Here is a 22,464-nt window from a genome sequence, read left to right as displayed (position 1 = left end):
TATGGTTGTACAGTTGAGAAGAAAAATAAGACGTTTGTACAGTGACACCTTCAGGATCTAACAAAGTGTTCCCTCAATAGTTGTGTCCCCTGAATAGGTTGGCTAAGTGTTCATTTCAATAGAGGCAGTGGCATAACCAGAGGCCTTTGGTTTAGGGATGCTACATGGCCCTTAACACTGGAGACATCAGGCATTTCGAATGCTTTTTCTTCCTCTGGGCCCTGCTCAGGGGGCCTCCATAATCTCTGGGACCCCTGGGTTTAGCCAGTAAGCACTCATAGCCACTGCACCACTGAAAGGAGGGTTGTAATATGCAAGTTAGTACTGAGGTGGAACTGAGGTGAATAAGGTTTCTTATATATAATTTAATTACAGTAAGTTTTTTTAAATTGTATTGGTTACATGAGTTTTGCCTTTTTGTTCAAATGAACTATTGTTACAATTACATTATTTGTTCTTTCTCAGAAGATAATTCATCTTTAAACTCAAAATTACAAAACTGCTATAATTGCACTGACTGTACAATTCAAACCTTTTCGCACAGCAAGCCAAAAGAAAAATATACATCACAAAATATTGGTAAATATCTATTATATACAACAATGTGGAAGAAAATATTATCTTTCCACAAGTAAAAAAAAAAACATTAAAAAAATATTTTAATTGGTGGTTTCAGTTGATTACAGGAAACTACTCAACAACTATTCACAAACTATTTTTACAAATTAAACCAGAATAAAAATAAATAGATAGAAGTGTTTAAATCCCCAAAGAGTTTTTATATAGATTGGCTAGAGGGTGGACTCCAATGTTATCGTCGTGGAAAAGTGAATCTTCAATCAAACATTCGACACGCCAGTCATGCCTCCTACGCAGTAACCCACTACTACTAATGATTTACAGCGGAATATTTATGGTTCTCCCTCCTGTTGGAATCACTTTCAGTTGGAAGTCCGCCCTCTAGCCAATCTATACCTCTTTGGTTTTTTTCCCCACTTTTTCTAACTAGTATAATGTATATTATTAAGCATTTAAAATCTAGTGCATATTTCAAGTGAAGACACATAGGAGTGATATTTTTTTGGCCCGGTTAGCGAAAATAAAATTATTTAAATACTGTAGCATCTTATAACAATATAAATCTTTTCCTCTTTTCTATATAACTCTGTTCAAGATGATATTACGTTTCTTTGGTTACATTACCTTTCCCACTAAAGTAAATTATTTTGCTAATTTTTTTTTCAGGCAATACAGCAAACAACTGCTTTATACTTTGTTCCCACTTCTTTTTGAATCATTAATGTGGTATGATGCATTATATATTTTTCACACTACAAAGCTCTGTCTACACTATCAAACTAGTTTGACAAAAAAGTGTGAAGTGCCCAAATATGGTAGTGATATACCCAAATATGGTAGTGATATGACACCATATATGGGCACATCACATAAAATTTGATAGTGTAGACAGAGCTTAAAACATATTATTTTGTGACTAAAATTTACTAGTAGTATTGTCTCTTGCATTCTAAACAGTGATGGGTTTTACAATGCTTGTGGGTGGATTAACATCATTATTCTTATTACTACAATACTTTTTACTCTTTATGCTATCCACAGCACATCTTATAAAAAACATTGAAGTAACATAACACCATATTTAAAACTTTAAAAAGTATTTATTTAGTTTTGTACATTGTTCTTAACAGTAAAAATCTCTTCTTCAACAAGGCACATATCGGCAAATGTCTGAAATGTTTAAAATTTACGGACTTTTGAAACCTCTAAACGAACTGTACTTCTTGTACTGACTAATAGTCGCAATATATGTATTATATGTATTAAATTCACTTTGTTTTTATCTCCATTTTTAAACCATTTTTCACAATGCTTATGGTACGCCAATAGTAATAGAATGGAGATAGGAAGTTTAAACTGTATATCTTAGTGGACGCAATCAATTTAAAGAATACTCCAAAACAAGCCACTGTTGAATTCTATAGTTGTTGAAGCCGCTCTTCTAAAACTTATATTTCCTTTCCAGAGGGGGCTATTACACAAATTGCAATGCAGCTTGAAAATCTCTGTATTTACAAAAACGCTCACTAAATGAATATTGCATTTAAAGCACCGCAAACACCAGGGTCATTTTCTTTAAGTTCATCTCTTCTTTCCTTCGTGTGGTTTATCTTTCGTGTAACTTCATCTCTGTTTTTTTCTACAAATTTGTATTTCTTTGTGTTTTTTCCCTTCATGTAATCATCTTTTTTGAAATTTTAAATTCATAAATACTGGTGTTTTTTTGCAACCATTAACCTGGAAAACCTTTACAATGATTTGTAAATAAGCATTCTTGTTTAGCGCCCTCTGTAGTTTGACAAAACATAGCAATGATGAAAATGATGAAAACTAATCCTAGTATCTTGAAAATTAATGGCAGAACATCATGATGGAATTTTGTTTTTCTCACGTCATGCCATGGTGTCTGAAAAAATAAAGAATTAAAGTTTATGTTTAAAATGTTTTTAAATTCTGAGGATTTAATACATTTAAACTAAATTCTCACTACCATTATATACTATGTTTTGGTAATCAAACCAAATTCATACGAAAAATCAATTGAAAAAGAAAAATCCTCTATAAAACATGTCATATTTTAATAGTCTGCAGACTACAAGCTGTGTAGAGATACTATTTCTCTCCGAGAACTTTAAGCTTTAAATTTTGTAACATAAAATAAAAACAGACTATATATATATGGCATGCTCCAATATATCCACAGAACAGAATGTATTAATTATGTGCGTTTTCTAATCCCCTTGTCATGCTTTTGTTTTAAATATGACATAGAAAATGGTTCTTTATGAAATTTATAAAGCTGACATGAAAATGATAACTACCATGAATAAACTACCGTGTATATGAAGAAATATCATCTATTATTCAAACTAGTTTGACAAAAAAAAGTGTGATGTACCCAAATATGGTAGTAATATATGCCCAAATATGGTAGTGATATGCCCAAATATGGTATTGATATGACATCATCATGTCCATATATGGGCACATATAAATAATAAAGTTTGATGAAGTGTATACCGAGCTTTAGACAAATGATGAAAACGATGTCATTAACATGCAAAATACTGTACATGGAAACTGATATAGAAAATAAAATGAATTATATTTTGTGGTCTATGATAATTGGAAGAAAATAGACAAAAAGTTGATTTTTTTTTAAATCAATTCATATCACCAATAGAAATTGTTTAATTAGCCAAGCTCAAATTAAATTTGAGTCTAGGCTTACATTTGAGTCATACCAGGTACACATTGTCCAACAACACATTTTACAAACCCTTGGTGGTTCTAGGCCTAAAGTATTTATTTTTACTTATAGAACAAACTCCTGCAGGCAACACCTCTCCTTAGCCCCTCATATATTTTGTCAATATATTATTTTCAAATTTGATATTTGATATATAGTGTTTTTAATGATAAAGTATAGACCTAGAACAACAACTAATTATGAACAAACAATGGATTATTAACTAATACCAGTAAATAGCTCAGAATGTAATACCACTAATCCAAATATTTATTATTTATATAAACAAAGTCGGTCAATCCTAATGAACTATACTGAAATGGATTAAAATAAAAAAAAAATTATAATGAGCCAAACCAAATGATCATTCTATTCTCATGCAGTGAAGTAAAATAGAGCAAGATGACAATAGTAAGATGACAATGGTAAAATTACATTAAATACTGGTATACAGTAGATGACAAACTAAATATAAAATGGTTAGATGACAAAAATGAAAAAGGAATAAAACAATGATCAAGTGGATATCCAGTTTAATTTCTTAACTCTCCCAAATATGCACTCCCTTTACACAGACCAAGATCTTTGCGACTTTTTTACGAAAATGTGTCATGCTAATATGAGAGAGTATACAAAATATTAAAAATGGGCGGCAATGATCCTATGTAGAACCTCACCAAGTTTTAAACATGTTTTCCACCAGACAAATTTGTTCATGCGAACTACTAATTTTGATGAAAAGCAAAAATCTCAAGGAACTAGAATTCATCGCAGAGAGGGATTTGGAAGGTGGAAACATGTGACATACAAATAGGCGACGCATACGTATAAGCTGACATTCTCGATTCGGCTAGTGGAAAATATAATAATAATAAATGAAAATTTATATAGCGCCGGTATCCTCCACCCATGTGGCGCTCATGGCGCTTTGTGCATTAACAACGTGCGAGAACATCAGCGAATAGCGACGTCTTTAGGTTGGTCTTGAAACTGTTTAGACTAGTCGAGCATTTAACTGTTGCTGGTAAGCTGTTCCATACACTTGCGGCCGCAACGTAAAAAGATCTCTGACCCCACTGATTTTTCGCTCTACGCTCTTGAAGAAGGTTTTGTGACAATGATCGTAGGCCTCTGCGGGATGATTCGTAACGATCCACAAGGTCAGATAAATAAGCAGGAGCACTGTCATTTAGGATCTTGAATACAAACAACGCAAGTTTGTACTTAATACGTTGTTGAACAGGCAACCAATGCAAATCCATCAGGACAGGAGTTATGTGAGCGTTTGATTTTGTATAAGTTACAATTCTAGCTGCCATATTTTGCAAGCGCTGCAAACGTTGTATTTGAGATTTTGGTATGCCAAACAACAAGGCATTACCAATGTCAATTTTAGAAGTGACAAATGAGTGTACAATCAATTCAGCTGTTTTCTTGTTAAGATTACCGCGAATACGACCAAGGTTCCTAATCGATATGCATGCTGCTTTGGATACAGTTGTTATTTGTGCTTCCATAGTGAGATTACTATCCAGCATGATTCCCAGATTCCGGACCACCGATGAGGGAGCGATGTTAGAGTTTCCGATTCTGATATGTGTGATGTTGATTTTGGAGATGTTACATTTAGACCCGACGATAATAAACTCTGTCTTTCCATCATTCAACTTTAGGTAATTTGTTGTCATCCAATTGCGAACATCTTCTATACAGGCTTCCATCTTACTGATTGCTGCAGCAACATCCCTTTGCACTGGTTTTACTGACACATAAATCTGTGTATCATCTGCATAGAAATGGAAATGTAGACTGTGTTTGCGAATAATGTCACCAAGGGGAAGCGTATAAATGGAAAACTGGCCAGGCCCAATTACTGACCCCTGTGGTACACCATATTCCAGGCAAGCTTCATCTGAGAATGCATCATTGATACAGACTAGCTGACGTCTTCCTGTAAGATATGACTGGAACCAGTTAAGAGCAACACCATTTATGCCAATGCGATTTTTCAGACGGGTTATCAGTCTTTGGTGATCAACTGTATCAAACGCTGCTGACAAATCCAACAACACCAATAGCGTTATTTTCCCATCATTCATTCCTTGTAACAAATCATTCTGTACCTTTAAAAGGGAACTCTCCGTGCTATGACATGCACGATATGCCGACTGGTAATTCTCATTTAAATTATGCTTTTGAAGATATGGAGTAATGCGTGATGTCACTACACGCTCCAGAGTCTTTCCAAGAAAAGAAAGATTCGACACCGGGCGGTAATTTTTCAGCGTGTTATGATCCAAGTTTTGCTTTTTTATTAAAGGACGAACGTGAGCAATTTTCAGTTCATCTGGCACTATGCCGGTATTAAGAGAATGGTTAATGATTTCCGTTATTATTGGAACGACTGCGTCTATACACTTCTTCAGTATAGAAGTAGGAACTGGATCTAACCTGCATGATTTTGTTGGTGATTTCATCAGAATGTTGCGGATCTCATCTTGAGATGCTGGTGTAAATGTTGTGAGATGCTGATGGACAGCTGTCACAGGCTCATTAAATGACATGTCATCAATCTTGAAGTCGTCTCTGATGATCTTGATCTTGTCTGTGAAAAACTGACAGAACCTGTTCGCAAGATCAAAGTCAGAAAGACTATCTGGGAGAGGTGATACCTGGCGATGATGAAGGAGTTGGTTAACAATTTTAAAAAGTCCTTTCTGATCTGCTGCATGTTCTTCACACAAGCCAATGTAGTAGTTGGCCTTTGCCTTTCTTACCATGGAATTTACATTCCTCTTCTGTGCAATGTAAGCTTGACGATCTATTTCCAGATGAGAGATTCTCCATTTCTTTTCAAGCTTACGCTTTGTTCTTTTCTCAGCATAGATGTCACTGTTATACCAACTAGTGTTTGGTCGGACCTTTACTGTTCTCTTTTTCGGTGGTGCATGTTTGTCAAGAAGTTCACTCAAAGTGGTGACATATAGTCGTACTTTACTTGATAAATCAAGATTTGAGAGCGAAGTTCCGAGATCAGACTGTGTGATATCTTTACATAATGTCTCAAAATTTATAGCATTCCAATGACGAGTTTCGATGGATTTAGTGATTACGGGTGGCTTCTTGATAAGGAGATTACATGTGATTGCATAGTGATCTGATATACCATCAATGACATTAAGGTTTGAGAAAACAGGAGGATCAGATGAACGTGTGATCAGCAAGTCTAATGTATGACCATGTCGGTGTGTAGGTGTAGACACATGCTGTTGAAGACTGCTTGCTACAAGTAGATTCCGAAAATGAATTGCATCTGCATCATTTGGCATATCCACATGGATGTTAAAGTCTCCAACGAATAGTATGGGAGCCGGCTTCAATACATAGTGATCAACCAAAGTTGAGAATTCTTCAGTGAAAACATTTAGACTGCAACCCGTTGATTTACTTTGAGGTCGATATACTGCTACGAGGAAAACTGAGGATGCATTGCTGACTATTTCCACATTTAGCAGTTCAAATGATTTTGGTAATAATCCCGTGTCATAACATTTAACCGCTATGCTTTCCTTGTAAAGAAGTGCAACTCCACCACCTCTTTTAGTACCAGCACGGGGAGCATGTTTGAGAGAGTATCCGTTGGGTGTAATATTTCCTATAACTGATGTGTCTTCTGGTTTAAGCCACGTTTCCGAAAGGGCAACAACATCCAGATTATGTTCGATAACGAAATCCACAAATTCTGTTGTTTTGTTCCGAACGGATCTTGTATTAATACTGCAAAATTTAATATTGTTTTTAGATAAGAGAGAGTTTGATGATAAGTCCGGAAATGATAGATTGTTTTTAGTGTGTTTGTCACGCCCAGCTCTTGTACCACGCCTGGTTTTTCTTTTTGGCCTCCTTGGTAATAGGTGGATACTACAGCTACTGGAGTTCAACTTAAAAGATTGTATAATTAAGCAAGATTCTTCAAGAAGTTCACAACTGTTATTGTTGTTGGTTACACAGCCCTGTAAACCATGAAGAAACTCAGAGCTATAGCTAATTAGCATGACAACAGCAGGTCTTCAAGCATGAGGTGTACAAGGTCATTTACATAACAATATGCACAGTCAGATTGAAAGTACAGGGCTAGCTTCCCACTGATGCTAGTAGACCATTGTTCTTGGGCAGTGATGAGTTTGAATTAAAACAATAAAGGCACAAGCAGGGCCTAGCTGAACTTCAGGAAACAACAAGAAAAACAACTGCGATTTACTCCAAGATACGATTATTTCCACATAAGAAATTTGTGAATATATGGTGCTCAATTTGTTATTCCAGCATCCAGTAAAACTTATTTGATGAAAAAACCATCTGCAAACAGATACGAAGTTGTTATGCACAGAGCAATATAGAGCCGCCACATGGGCGCTGCAACAATCCTCTTCAAGGAGGACATGACAAATATGCTTTATAATGGGTGATATCTTCAATCAGAGTCCTACAACAAGGCAATCTAACAACAGGACACTGAGCTCGCCTTGCCAAGATAGGAACTTGTAACAGTCCTTTGATCTTATGGCTGCCACAAATACCAACAGTACTGTACTATGTATGGTGTCTATTTAGGGGCATGGAACTGATCATGTCACAGCTACAGATAAACCCTTTGATCTGCTGAGCTCAGCATCCTGTTGTTAGATTGCCTTGCTACAACTAAGTGATGGGATATCTCCAGTGGGATTTGGTTCTCCTGGATATGTATGATGAGGATGGAAATAGAGAGTGGAATATCATAAACCATTTAAATTCACCTGATACTCTTAAGCTATCTAGATCTAGGCCAAACTTTGTGCTGCAAATAAAAATAAATAATTGATTTGTTAAACACATGTTTAAGGTGAAATGATACAAAACCGCACAAAAAGCAAAGCAAATAATTATAATTAATAAAAAGGGAAACAAATTGGGTTACTTATTGCTAAATTAAATTATTAGGCATTTACTGGGTTTCATGGACTTGGGAAGGAAATCTTATGCTCTCTACTAAAACAGTACTGCAGTAACAGCCTCGTGTTTTAGCTTTGACACCCAGCTATCATAAGAATTAGCTAATGCACTTGTAACATAGTCAGTGGGCCAGTGAAATCCAACAGAACTAGCCCGGTGGTCTAGTAACTAAAATGTTAAAAATTGAACCCAGATTAGGTCAACAAATTCATTCTAAAGCTCTGTCTACACTATCAAACTAGTTTGACAAACAAAAAGTGTGATGTGGACAATGGTAGTGATATGATGTCATCATGTTCATATATGGGCACATCACATAAAGTTTGATAGTGTAGACAGAGCTTTATACTGTCTTATTAACTATCAGCATAATTTATTGTGTTTACATCAATAGTTTACACTGATAATCTACATAATCTTAAAGCAACATTACAATTTAATCGTTGTCACTTTTCCAGTCACATAGACACTTATAAATATTTGAACTCGGTTTAGGCGACATAGATAATGTTAGCCAGCGATATCAATTGATAGTTGTAAAAATACATTGATACTAACTCTAGATAGGCCATGGAAAATACATTTAATGGTTCTCGTCACCACCTCCTAAAATTTTGGTTCAGGATTTTTGCTAATCTTTTAGTTTAGATTTTAATTGCTCACACAAAAACATTGCATCAACTCAAGGGTCAACATACGGGTCATAAGTAGTGACAGCCTAGCATGTACTAGACATGTTTGTTAAGCTCTGTCTACACTATCAAACTTTATGTAACAAAAACATGTGATGTGCCTATATGGACATGATGACGCCATATTTAAGCATGTCACTACAATATTTGGGTACAGTACATCACAGTTTTTTGTCACATAAAGTTTGATAGTGTAGATAGAGATTTAGACACATTTGCATACATTTAAAATGTTATGCTTTACTGAAGAGAATGAAATAACACAAAATTCAATCTACTGTAAATCTAAAACATTAAAGATGAACTTTTATGATGCGGGGGCCAAAATTTGTTAGGGCAGATGACGAGAACCATATTATCTATTTCCTATGGCCTTAGCTTCAATTGTATCTGAAGCATTTAGGTACGTTCTTTAGGAATTTTATTATTTCTTCTAAATACTTAAGACCAATTTACAGACAAGCGGTAATGGTAAGCAGAAAACCGCCAGAGCTTTTCCCAATTAGAATCAGTTTCTATCCCGAGTGGGTTTCCGCTCAACAGCCCATCTGCTCAGCATTTTGTGTAATTAATGGTCAGAAAGAAAGAATTTTTTTTTTTTTTATGGTTCCCGTTTATTGTTACTACTCGTCTGTGTGTAAATTGGCCTTAAGATTTAACTGATAAGTGTTCAGATGCTCATTTGTGGGAACAGGTTAATAAGAAACATTAATTGATTTGAAACATATCCAGACAAAAGCAATAATTGCACTGTAACACTGAAACAAGTAGCATGACACTAAGGTGTTCAACACATACTGTACACAAACCTTTTGGTCATATTTGTTGTTCTTAGCAATGACTAGAAAAATAAATCAACCAAAATATTCAAAATTTGTAATTGTACAGTTTAAAAAACATTTTAAAATACACTATGTACAATACTTTCAAAGTATATTTTCTTTTTTTTTAAATGAAATGTAAAATATAATATAATCGCTAAAGCATTAAATTTTCTTTTGAATTGCATCACATAAAAATAGCTGTATTTTAGAACATTATTTACAAGAAGGAGAGCTAAAATAAATTTTGAAAACTGTTCTTAACTTTAAACTTAGTCAATGCTTTTTGTTTAAAAATTTATATTTGTGTTATTTTATAGAACTATAATTTTGAATCAGTTAATATTAAACTGCAAAATTATTTAATTATAATAATCACACAATTAATGCTAATAATAATTTACAATTTGTCATTTTTTTCAATTTAGTTTAACCATGATTTCGAATCATCTAATAATGCAAACTAAATTAATATTCATAATTTACATATTGTTAGTTATTATTATTTATAGAATAATGAATCATGCACCAAATATATTAAACAATCATGCTGGTTCACATACAACTTATGTCCAATTTACATCTGTACTGTATATCTACATAGATGACAAGCTAATTGGATTAACCACAAACATTGCATTGATATGGTATATGTATCTTAATTACTTAATTAATTCTCAAGGTAATTATAGTAACAAAGTGCTAATTAGCACTACTGTCAACCATACTGATCAGTGATCGACACCATTAGTAATCAAGATAGCTTAATGAACTACGCTATATTTAAGTTTAACAGCAGAATGGTTTCCTATACAAATGTATGTATGTATTTTTCTGAACAAAATTTGACGGCCATATTTTAGCTCTTAATATTTCATCCAATACATCGCCTTCCATTTTAACGCAGTATTCACAGCCGAGACAAACGCACACCAGTATGGCGGATCCTAGGGTAGCGATTGGTTGCGCAATCCCCTTTTACAGCAAAAATGACATTATGAACTGATACCTAACTACTGTAATACTACTACTATGTTAGCAATTAACTTATTTGAAATATACTACATCATAAAGATGTATTGTTCCCCTGAAAAAATAATTTTTACATTTTTTTTGTTGAATATGCCATTTTATTGTCACATAATAGTTATCCATTTTGAACACAAATTGAATTGGGAAAAAAATTATTTACCTGAAAAAACTGTAATTTAAAGCAAAATATAGTCAAATTTGCTGCCTGCCAGCCAATGGGTTTTTGGTTGAATTTGACCGTTTATTTTGTCATTTTATATGAGAAAAGATTATCTTTTTGGGGTTTTTTTTTCACGGAAGGGATTAACTTATTAAAACTACAAAATAACCTATTCAAAGTCTGATTTACTATTTGTCATCTTTAATATTATTTATAGTAATAGTATTTGTTGGATGAGTAATGAACTAACAATACTGTAAAGTAGAAAGACGATATTAAGAAGGTAATAGTCGCAGCGGCTTACGCCCTGACTGAACAAAGCTGCCTAATGAAAAATTAATACATGATTATTACCAAGTACAGTTACTTATTAAATATTCTAACTTGCCATAAATTGTGTTTATAAACTCTTGGACTAACAAACAAGTTTTTATTATTATTCTATAAGTAAAAATAACCATCTAGAGAAATTTATTTCTCCATGAAATAACATATTAAATGTAGGCCTAATTGGTTTTTATTTTTAACACAATGCAAAAACATTTTTATTTCCTTCATTTATTTCTTTCTTTATAAAAAGTAATTTATTATGAAAATTAAATTATGAAATCTAAATATTAGTTTGTGTTCCTTTTGTTGTAACAAATAAAATGAAATCAATAAAAACATTTAATTTGAACAATGATACAATGATAAACATTGGGCTTAATATGTAATGGTTGCCATGTAAAACAAACATGCAACTGACCGTCAATATAAATTTACTACCAAGACACATTCACAACTATCTGGCAACACTTACCTCATATCTTCTGTTTTAGGCCTGGTATCATAAAAAATACAAGATATCAAATATTTTGGATGTTGCCAGTGTTTGAAAATCAAATTAATGCACACAAATAAAAGGATAGATTTTAACCCCTCCTTTGGGGGATACCCTTATTCAGGGGACATTCTTATTCAGGAGACATTCTTATTCTGGGGACACCCTTTAAATGTGGACTCTAATAGACTATAATAATACCAATCAAGAAAATAAAACACAATAATTGTATTGAATTTTATAAATTTAACTGTAACATGTCGATGTATGTCAATGGGTAATAATAAAAAATTGGGGTTAACATTTTGTTTATGAAATCATATGGGACACCTGCAAATTTAAAGTCTTCTATACCATTGTGAAAAAGTATCATAATAATTTTGAATTTATGAGTTTTTAAATTTATTATACTGATTATGTAATTATTATATAGATAATTTTAAAATATGTCCTTGCTTATGAAATGCCTGAGCATATTTGCAGTTCAATTCCTTGAAAAAAAACTTTTCTCTATTTAAGACAATTGAAAGTGAATGTATTTAATAGGCAAATTAATTAGAACATTAATGTCCTGTCAACACACTAATAAAACATTAAATTACGACAAACAAAAGTTATTTAAAAAAGAACATATTGACACAGAACATAGCTGTCAGTGTCAGCAGCATAAATAAAAAGAAGATTAATATTTATTACTAACGCAAAACCGATTAAATGTGCGTGCTAAATAAATAAAACGACAGCAGCTTAATGTTTCATTGTCACGATCTATACTCTGATTGCTGACGTGCGACATTTGACCCGTCTTTATGCACTTTAAGTCTTTGTGTTGTGTACAGTATGTTTGGTTTATAAATGGTTTTGAATGAATTGATGTTCTGTACAAACTGATGTACAAATGTCAGTCACCATGGCTCTTAAGTGAGTGAGCAAGCATACTTATACACCAACAGTGACATTTGAACAGCTTAATAATACAATATTTATAATTCTATTTCATGTATAAAGCTTTATTATTTTTACGTTTTAGCTATCATGCTTTTTAAAATTATTTTCCTTAACAAATTATTATTTATTTAAAGATGTATTGTCCCCCCAAAATCATGAACAATGAAGATTAATAAAATCAGACTTTGAATAGTCCATTTTGCAGCTTTAAGTTAGTCACTAATAGTCAAACAATGTTTTCACTTATAAAAAGACAAATTAAATGGGTAAATTGAACCAAAAACCAATTGGCTGGCAGCCAATTCGACCATTTCATTGCTTAAAATTTTAGTTTTTTAAGGTAAATATTTTTTTTAAATCCAATTTTTGGTAAAAGTTAATAACTATTACTTAACATTAAAATATCATATTCAACAAAAAAAATGTTAAATTATTTTTTCAGAGGGACAATACATCTTTAAGAGGACGTATCACAAACTATGGGCTATGGACCAAATTTGGGTGGCAAAACATTGTTGAAAAGCCACCGAACAGCTCGAGAAATTGAAAATAAAAAAAATTAAATCAAAAAGAATTTGAAAAAATTGCACATTTAAGCGGGAGTTTGACTCAAAATATTGATAAACTTCTGCGATTATCGGGAAAGGTCTGCTGTCAAGTGTCATATGATTTTTTTCATTGTTGCTGTCCACTTTGTCAAACCAAACATTTCCTATTATAACCAGACAAATGAATATTGTCTCGTACTTTAACATTATCTTTTATTAATTAAGTCTGTCTACCAAGAGTGTGATATACAGCACTTCACCAGACAGTGTGTTGAATCAGAGCCGAGTCAATAATCAAATCAATGTACTCATTTCAATATTGTAAACATACTGTGCTATATCTGCCAACTAAAATCAAAGATTAAACTAAATTTAGAAAGTACTGATACGTTAAAGCAAGCATAACAGTTTAATTTGTCACCACAAAAGAGAAAAATTAACAATTGACCAAACCTCTAGATTAGTTAATTGATGATAATTTGGAAAGGCCAAATAGGCATATCGCCGTTAAGGCTAGTAGTTAATATGACGTCCTCCCCCTCAAATTAAAAAGACAAACATACTGTACACAAGATGCTCTACATAAACAAAGTCTTTTTACAAGAGAGTGGAGTAATTTTTCATTAGAACAAATCCTGACATATTACAGGACTTAGACCCAGGATTGGTAGCCAAGCATCTAAACCACCAAGCTACAGCTCCACTCATTACTAGTCCGAGTATTTTGATAGTCCAAACTGACATTACAGAACTACATTACTTTTTATTTGACAATTGTACAAAAAAAACCGGAATATAAACATTTCCTAAAACAATCTTTCCATTTTTCCCTAGCCTATGTGACATTTTGCTAGCCCAAAACTAGTGCTACTACTAGCCAACCAAAATAAGATCATTAATGATGACTACTATAACAGTATTAAATACTGTAGATTTAAAGAAAGAGCAACAAAACTTTTGGTAATATTTACCTCTAAAATTAAAACTGAAAACTGGGATCAAAGGTCATTCTTTATTGATCAAGTCAGACAACCAGACCAATAAATTAAGCTCAAAGAAACAAAGCAAAATAAAGAGAGTGACAGAGGACATGTTATTTATTATTTTGGCCCATATTAAACATAAAGATAACTTTAATTTATGATTTCTTCAATATATCGGTTTTCTTGAAACCAATTCAGGATGACATTATCATGCAAACAAAAACTTTCCATAATGTACACATACACAAATCAAGTACCCCAGTTAAGTGACAGAGGGCAAGTTATTTATTATTTTGGCCAATGTTGAACATAAAGATAACTCAAGATTTTAATTTCTTCAATATATAAATTTGCTCGAAGCCAAATTTAGAATGAAATGGACATTATCAACAAACTTTCTATATACTTTTACACATATACGCAAAGCAAGTACTGTAATACACTTGGCAAATGCTTTGCAAGAATTTTGCCAAGTAAACCAGGTGCTATGACGTTTATTTCTTATAATCTGTTATCAAATTGTTGGTATGCATAAGTAAATCGTGATTTATGCGAAACACCTGGCTAATATAAACAATGATCTATGTACTGCAATAATATCTTTAATCTTTTTTTGTGTGTTTATAGATGATGTGAATTTTGTTATGTAGAAATATTTTAGTTCCATTTTTTTTTTTTTCATTACAATATGTTTTTCTTTCTTCTCTCCCTATCTACAAACAGTTGTGGCAACAACAGCAAGGGAAAGGCGCTTTTTTTTAAAGCCTTGTCTTTTGAAAATTGCATATTTAAGGGCATTTTAGGAGTATGTTCAGTGAGTGATCATACTCTCGCGCCTCAAAAAACAAGGTCCGCTTCTGTTGCAGCATACTGTATGCCTCTCCGTCAGGCTAATCCTGGCTGGACAATTGCTTCGGAATGGGCAAGTCTTCGAAGGTGCGTTTATGTTTGATATTTAAACTAACTTGATATTCTAGTATAAGAATCGTTGATCGCATACATATGGTCATTTCCCATGTCTACAGGTAATTTTGCAAGTATTTCACATTTGATATGCCTAGGGTGGCTTTACACCTAAAGACCAATATATATTATGTACTAGGCTTATTACAGATGATTTGGAAACAATATCATTTGTGAGGATGAGCACATTCATAGGAAAAATAATCAAGTCGAGTCCATAGCTATACAATCTACACAGGTTTAAGGCACTCCTCGATCATTGTTCTTGTAGTAAAGTCGTCTTGGATAAGGACTTACAACTTGAGGTCAAGTGTACACATCTGCCTATGAGCACCCAAACCCAGTTCATCTTTCGGAAGAGTTGGGGGTTACCTAGGTGTACTGGTCCATGTATCAGCCTCTATTGTTGTGGATAGACAAACGAGCGCCATTTGGTGACAGTTGTACAATACGAAGGGACCCTTAGGGAAGAAGAAAATTGTTGTTTCTTCTTTTTCATGTACGCAATTCAACCCAGTAGGCTGCAAGTCGCAGGTTATTCCCCAAAATTTAACACTTTGGGCTGGGGCATAATAACTTAACAACAACCCATTTTGTATTATTCAGTTATTGTATGATACTTCAGAACAACGAAATTTAGATTGGAATCAGCAAGCATACTTACATATAAATTGGGTGCATTTGTAGTGATTGACCTTTGACATTTGCTGCAGGATTGTACGCTGAGTATGAATCAAATCCACCAATAAAATCAACTGAAATAAAATACAAAATATGCATTGTTAAAAATATGAAAATTAATATTGTTTGAAACAGTTTCACATTTCAAAATAACTGAACACACGGGTTGAGAAATACAACACTAATAATAACATTCCAGGGAAAACATTTCATTCAATAATTTTTTTTATTTAACTAGGCCACATTCCTTGTACTAAAGACCCCCTTCAGGCAGTGTCCCAGCAGGAAAAAGTTGCTGAATGTGCTGAGTTGCCAAGGCACTATTTTCCATTGACACTGCAACTTTTTACTACTGACATTGTGCACTATTTACACTGTGCACTATTTACACTGTGCACTATTTACACTGTGCACTATTTACACTGTGCACTATTTACACTGTGCACTATTTACACTGTGCACTATTTACACTGTGCACTATTTACACAGTGTACTATTTACACTGCACTATTTACATTGTGCACTATTTACACAGTGCACTATTTACACTGTGCACTATTTACACAGTGCACTATTTTTCAGTCACATGGTGCACTATTAATACCACTGAAAATGACAATATGCACTATTTCCAGTCACATGGTTTACTATTTTCCAGTGACACAGTGTGATATTTTCCAGTGACACACTGTAGACTATTTCCCTGAGAAACACGACACTAATTTTCAAAGGCAAAGGACACTATTTTCCAGTTATACAGTATACTATTGTCTAGTGACACTGACAGTACACTATTAATCATGGACCTATAAGTTAATAAGTCCATGATATGATATAATTAATGTCAATTTAATTAATAACTTGTCAATGGAAAGTGTTACTGGAATGTAAATGAGGTTAAAATGATACTTACAACTATCTTCTTCTTCATTAAATTTATAAATTACAATTATGGCAAGAATAAAACCTAAAATCTGTAAATAAATTGAAAAAAATGAGAGATTAGAAAAATCAGGTAAAATGAAAATATGCAAAACAAACACTACACACAATTATACTTTATAGAACAAAGATTTAACATTTGGAAGCTTTATAGTTTTATAAAGTAGGCACCAATATTGCTTCATACAGTCTTAATTGCTACTGTACCATTAGAGTCCTTTTCACACAGAAATTGCAGCAATATTGTGGTAATCAAGCTACCAATAGAGCCTTTTTCACACAGAAATTGCAGCAATATTGTGGTAATCAAGCAATTGTTATTGCAAGTGTGATCTCTTCACAATGGTAAAGGGTACAGTATTTAATACAAATAATATTCAGTAATTTTGATTGTTTGCTATGTGAAAGGAGTCCTAGCAAAAGGCGCAATATTAGAATCTTTTATAATACAGGGAGGCCCAACTTCAAGGTTCTTTATAGGTTCACAACTGATTTATTATTTGTGCATACAGTCCAATTTACACAGACAAGCGGTAACAGTAAGCAGGAAACCGCATAGCTTGTCCCACGTAAAATCTGTATCTATCCTGCGCAGAATCCGCCCGTCCGCTCCACGTTGTGTGTGTAAATGGTCATAAGGAATAACATAGATTCTATATTTTTATTAATGTTACCGCTCGTCTGTGTAAATTGGCCTTAATGGGTTATTATAGGTTAATAGAGAAGACGACTATCATATTGATCTGGCTTAAGAACTCAATGATATTATAACTGGAATTATGGAGGCTAAGAAACGTTTAATTAATCATACCGTTTCACTATTAAAGCTGGCAATCAAAAAGTCTCTAATATCATAAAAATATATTTACATACAAATCTTCATCAGTTAACACCTGTCATTAGTTTACCAATTTATACATTTATTGTTGATTAGATGACATCAAGAAAGTACATTCACAACGTCAAATTTATCATTTAGCATTTAATATTGTCTAATTGTGCTTTAATCGGTAGTCTTCAATAATAGCCTTGATATCTAATAAAATGTTATTATTAAACTGTAATAATTAAATTCTAATCATCATCACAATCAATGTTTAGTACTGTATATTTCGCGGATGATACCACTATCCGATAGGGGTGCTTAACATAGTTTATTCTGTTAATAAATTTATATATTTTATAATTTATTTTCATTTGAGAGAGAGGATTAAATTGTCGGTATGATAAATAATAAACAAGAATTCAAAAAGAAGCCCACTTTCGAAATGAAGCCCATCTCGAATAAAATCCCCTTCCTCCTCTTTAGTTTGCAAAGGTAAATCTCAAAAAGAAGCCCATCTTGAAAAGAAGCCCATCTTGAAAAGAAGACCACACATGAGTCATAAAAAAGGGCTTCTCTTCAAGGTTTTATGGTATTTAAAATAAGACTTCTTTTACTACAGGTAAGTCTAGTTCTACGAATAATAGTGTACTGTACAGGTACAGTATGTCTCTAATTAAAGACCGCTTTGGAACATATTAGTTTAAATAATACTGTAGAGGATATACATGAATGTGGACGGTACCAGTGGCGGGCAGTACTTTAATAGAGTATTATAGAGTTATTACCGGTACTACTTCATGTGTTGACTTATCATTATTCTGTTAATTGAATGTAAGAGGAGTTGTGAAATACTGCAGCAACACTTACAAATGTAATTTAATCATTAACTAATTAAGATTTTACAGGAGTTCTATCTCAATCAGGAAACATCATCTCAGAACAAAGCAACATATCTGCTAGCTTCTTTGCTTATTTTCTTAATCAAATATTTTGGATACAATGTGTGCAGGCAAGCAGAGTACAGCAGCTGTTTTCCACAGCAGAGGATAATGTTGGGTTATGGATCCCAAGAGCCTGCAACGTATCATACTTTAATGCTCTGTTTGTCCCTTAAGGCATTCAAACAGCACAGTAGACATTTAAATACATACTACACTCTGTATAGTCTAAGGGCCCATAAAGAAAATTATTAGTTTATCCCCGGTGCGGAGAGAAAAAAAATAAATAATTTTTAAAAACCTTCCTCCCTCATCAGTTTTGAGCTGAAGATTACAATAATTAGTTTAAATTTTGTAACTGATACTACAGTATGTTATCCTTTGTTACAATTCTCTTCACCTTATGATGGGCTATATATTGAGGCAGTTTTAACTTTTGATTTTGATTTTTTCTATCTACCCTGCCTACTGTATGCAGCTCTTTGATTTATAGTTTGGATTAAAAACATTGTATACATTAATGATTTACATTGAAAGTGACGTTAAAATGACCTCTCACCCCTAATAGAATCTGTACAGCAGCATGTATGGTTTCAATGTACACGTAATCTAACAAACATCCTGTGACCTCTGGCGGTGTTGACGTATATTCATCAAATGATTTCACTGTGTTGTTTTCTTGCGTTTCACAGCCAAATCCATTTGTTTTCCACCAACTTTCACTGCCGGTGTTAAAATTTAATATATTTGAATTTTCCTGAAAGATAAAACGTTCAAAATGTCTATGAAAATTGTGTAGTACTACGTCGCAGTTTACCAATACCCATCATAGGGTATGTTGAGATCCATGGAGTTATGCCTTCGTATTGCAAGCAATATCATATTGTAATTAGCGTGGTACCAGTCAAGTGTTCAGATTTGCTTAACTAACGCTTTCATTTAAAACTGAAGTGTCACCGATTTGGGCAAACATCTCAGTCTGGTTTGCAGGAGTAAATTTGATTATTGGTTAGAGGTAAACATCGTTGATGCATGACTTTCGTATCATAAGCATCGTTCACTAATCTTTTACCATGAGCTGTAGTAACGAACAAAAGATCAGTGTCGTAAGAAGTGGCTTCGCCTAATCTTTTCATGGTTTAGACATATGGAGTTGTACACCATGTACGATACGAAAGCACAACTCCGTAGGTCTGAACAGAGGCCCAGAGTTCTACAGTACACTGTGTTTGTGTGTAGCCTCTATTAATTAGTACTATATGGGTGGAAGACTTACAATATTAACATAGGTGGGGGAGGGGGGCTTCAAGGTTTTTTATCATTTAGAAAGGGAAGTTGAATAAGGGGACTTCTGACTGCACACTGTGATTCCAGTTTTTTACAGTTTAGTTACTGTACACAGATGCACAAATGGGTATTGTACAAAGAAAAATGTAATACAATGTGATTTATCTAATTTGAGTTACAATCTCTCTCTCTCCGAAGCTTAGGAATAAACAATCTAAAGAATTTCAATATTCAATAAAAAAAATTAAAAAGCTGGTATACAGTAGTAGACTAGTGGTAGACATGTCATAATCCATATCAACCAGTATCAATAATAATATGGAAATGTAATCAAATGTTAAAATGACAGTGCTCCTGTACTTTAGTACAGTTCAAAGGTCGTATCAAAGGGTTATAAAAAGATTAACGAAATAATGCTATGTTTAACTTGCTTAAAACTAAATAAACATTAAATGTTCAATATCAGTTGATAAATGATAGAATATGTAAATTAAGTAAAACTGTTTATCACCTAAACTACAGTATCATATATACAGTACTGTATTTTTTTCAAATGTAACTTGTGACTCTTCACTTAACACTAGTATACTAAAGATAATAGATAGATGAAAGATGTTTAAATTGTTTTTACTTCCTTTTTGTTATGCTGTACGGGTATTGCTAAACTGCGCAAACCAAGTGCAAACAGCGCAAACCTAAAAAAACCTGCGCAAACCTCCGCCAAATGGCTTATTATTGGTTCTATCATGACTAGGACTATCATAGCAAGTAATTTATGAAAAAAAAGTAATGAAATTGCTGTAGTTAAGTTGGCCTTTTTTTGGGACGAAAAACATAATTTTTTGGGTAAAATGTCAGATTTTTACAGTGTACACACAACACGGATCGGATAGACGGTTTCCGTTCAGGAAAGATACAGATTCTACGTGGGACAAGCTACGCGGTTTTCCACTAATACCATTACCGCTCGTCTGTGTAAATTAGCCTTTACAGTAGTGGATTTCTCTAATTTACATATGTTTAATTTTGATAAACAAATTGCAAGTAGAGTACTTGAAAAGCAATACTGTTTACATAATATTAGATGGTTTAGATTTAATATTCCAGGACGCTATTGATTGTAAACAAAAACGCAACAAATCATTATCACAGAGACACTTGCACGCAAAAGTGGCATTTCGATTAAAAATTAATCTGTCTATGTTTATTGCTTAACCAAGTCAAGCATTAAGGATGACAAAGTGACTTTATATTGGTATGTATTGTGTGCGATTCTTCAATCAAATAAGTCACAAGATTGTTAGAATTGTTAGAGTATGGATAAAGAGCAAAGTTGATATTATGAACAAGCCTGTGTTAAAGTACAATATATTGATTATGGTCTGAAACCGTATTAAACCGTATAAAGGATTGACTCAATTACAATGATTATAAAATAAACTACTTTACCTCAATTAAACATATTACAGTAACATAAAATGGGGAAACCCCTAAATAATATCTACGCCATTACAGTTATTCTTTCTTTCTTTTTAATTTTAACAATAGACGTCATCTGTGATGTGCCCATATATGCCCATGATGATGTCATATCACTACCATATTTGGGCAAACTAGTTTGATAATGTAGACAGAGCTTTAAACACATTACAGTAGAACAGACAATGGGGAAAACCCTAACTTAATTCTATTACTGTTATATATCTGTCTTTCTTTTTAATTTTAACAATAGACATTATCTTTTTTTAATGCATATTATTATATTACACAATGTTTCCCAACTCTCAAAAAATTCATCATAACAATAGAGGAAAGTTATTATAACAATGTTATAAATTATAACAATTGACATTACTGTATTACAAACATTTTACAGACATCATTCTATATCTGTTAAGCTAATTAAAATCCCCACATTAACTATAATCCAGAAACAACTTGTAATTACATGTTACTATGACAACTACAATATCACTATAAATTATTAAATGTTGTTAAAATTTAATTGCAAGCAGAATCAAATTTGTATTTTAGTAGTAAAAATGTACTTCTTTTAATTCTGGTTTTAGGAAGGCTTCTGGTATTTGTATAGACCATAGACCGGTAATTTCATTCAGGGGAGTCATCTCCATATAATTATAACTCGATCTATTATTCGTTCCTTAACAAGTTTTTAATGGCTGTCTGTCAGGATTTAGCGGAACTTCGGGGGGAAAATCGCCTCACTGGTTCTTTTGGACTACTTTAGTCTATGCCACAAGCAAACATTTATGCTAACCTTTCTCGAAGATGTTCTGGTTCCGGTTCCAGAGCAGCATGTTCCAAGTGCCTCAAAATTGAAATTAACAGTATCTTATTTATAATTCATTTGATTACCATATTTATTATTTCTTTGATACCTGCTTACTAAATTTGTAATTTGTACTTGAAGTGTGAAAAATTAAATAAAAGAAAGAGAAAGAAACAGAATCTACAGTATTATACTCATTTTTCATGT

At 33.0% G+C, this 22,464-nt stretch overlaps 1 protein-coding gene across 3 annotated transcripts in view; it reads right to left on the bottom strand.

The window, feature by feature from the left end:
* Positions 1-359: 359 nt before the first annotated feature.
* LOC144841310 (sodium/potassium-transporting ATPase subunit beta-1-interacting protein 3-like) overlaps positions 360-22,464 on the bottom strand; it is a 33,172-nt gene continuing 11,067 nt past the window's right edge. The window contains exons 4-9 of one of the 3 annotated variants that reach the window (XM_078697599.1): positions 19,240-19,437; positions 16,888-16,948; positions 15,958-16,048; positions 11,831-11,851; positions 8,128-8,168; positions 360-2,485 (exon numbers count right to left, since the gene is read on the bottom strand). In XM_078697599.1, the coding sequence (XP_078553725.1) occupies positions 2,472-2,485; positions 8,128-8,168; positions 11,831-11,851; positions 15,958-16,048; positions 16,888-16,948; positions 19,240-19,437 (426 nt within the window). In that variant the 3' untranslated portion in view covers positions 360-2,471. The remainder of the gene's footprint in view (positions 2,486-8,127; positions 8,169-11,830; positions 11,852-15,957; positions 16,049-16,887; positions 16,949-19,239; positions 19,438-22,464) is intronic. The other 2 variants (XM_078697601.1, XM_078697602.1) reach the window with 2 other exon arrangements.

The sequence above is a fragment of the Antedon bifida genome, chromosome 4, assembly GCF_963402885.1.
Source record: "Antedon bifida chromosome 4, ecAntBifi1.1, whole genome shotgun sequence".
Lineage (NCBI taxonomy): Eukaryota > Metazoa > Echinodermata > Crinoidea > Comatulida > Antedonidae > Antedon > Antedon bifida.
This window is presented reverse-complemented; position numbering and strand designations above follow the sequence as displayed.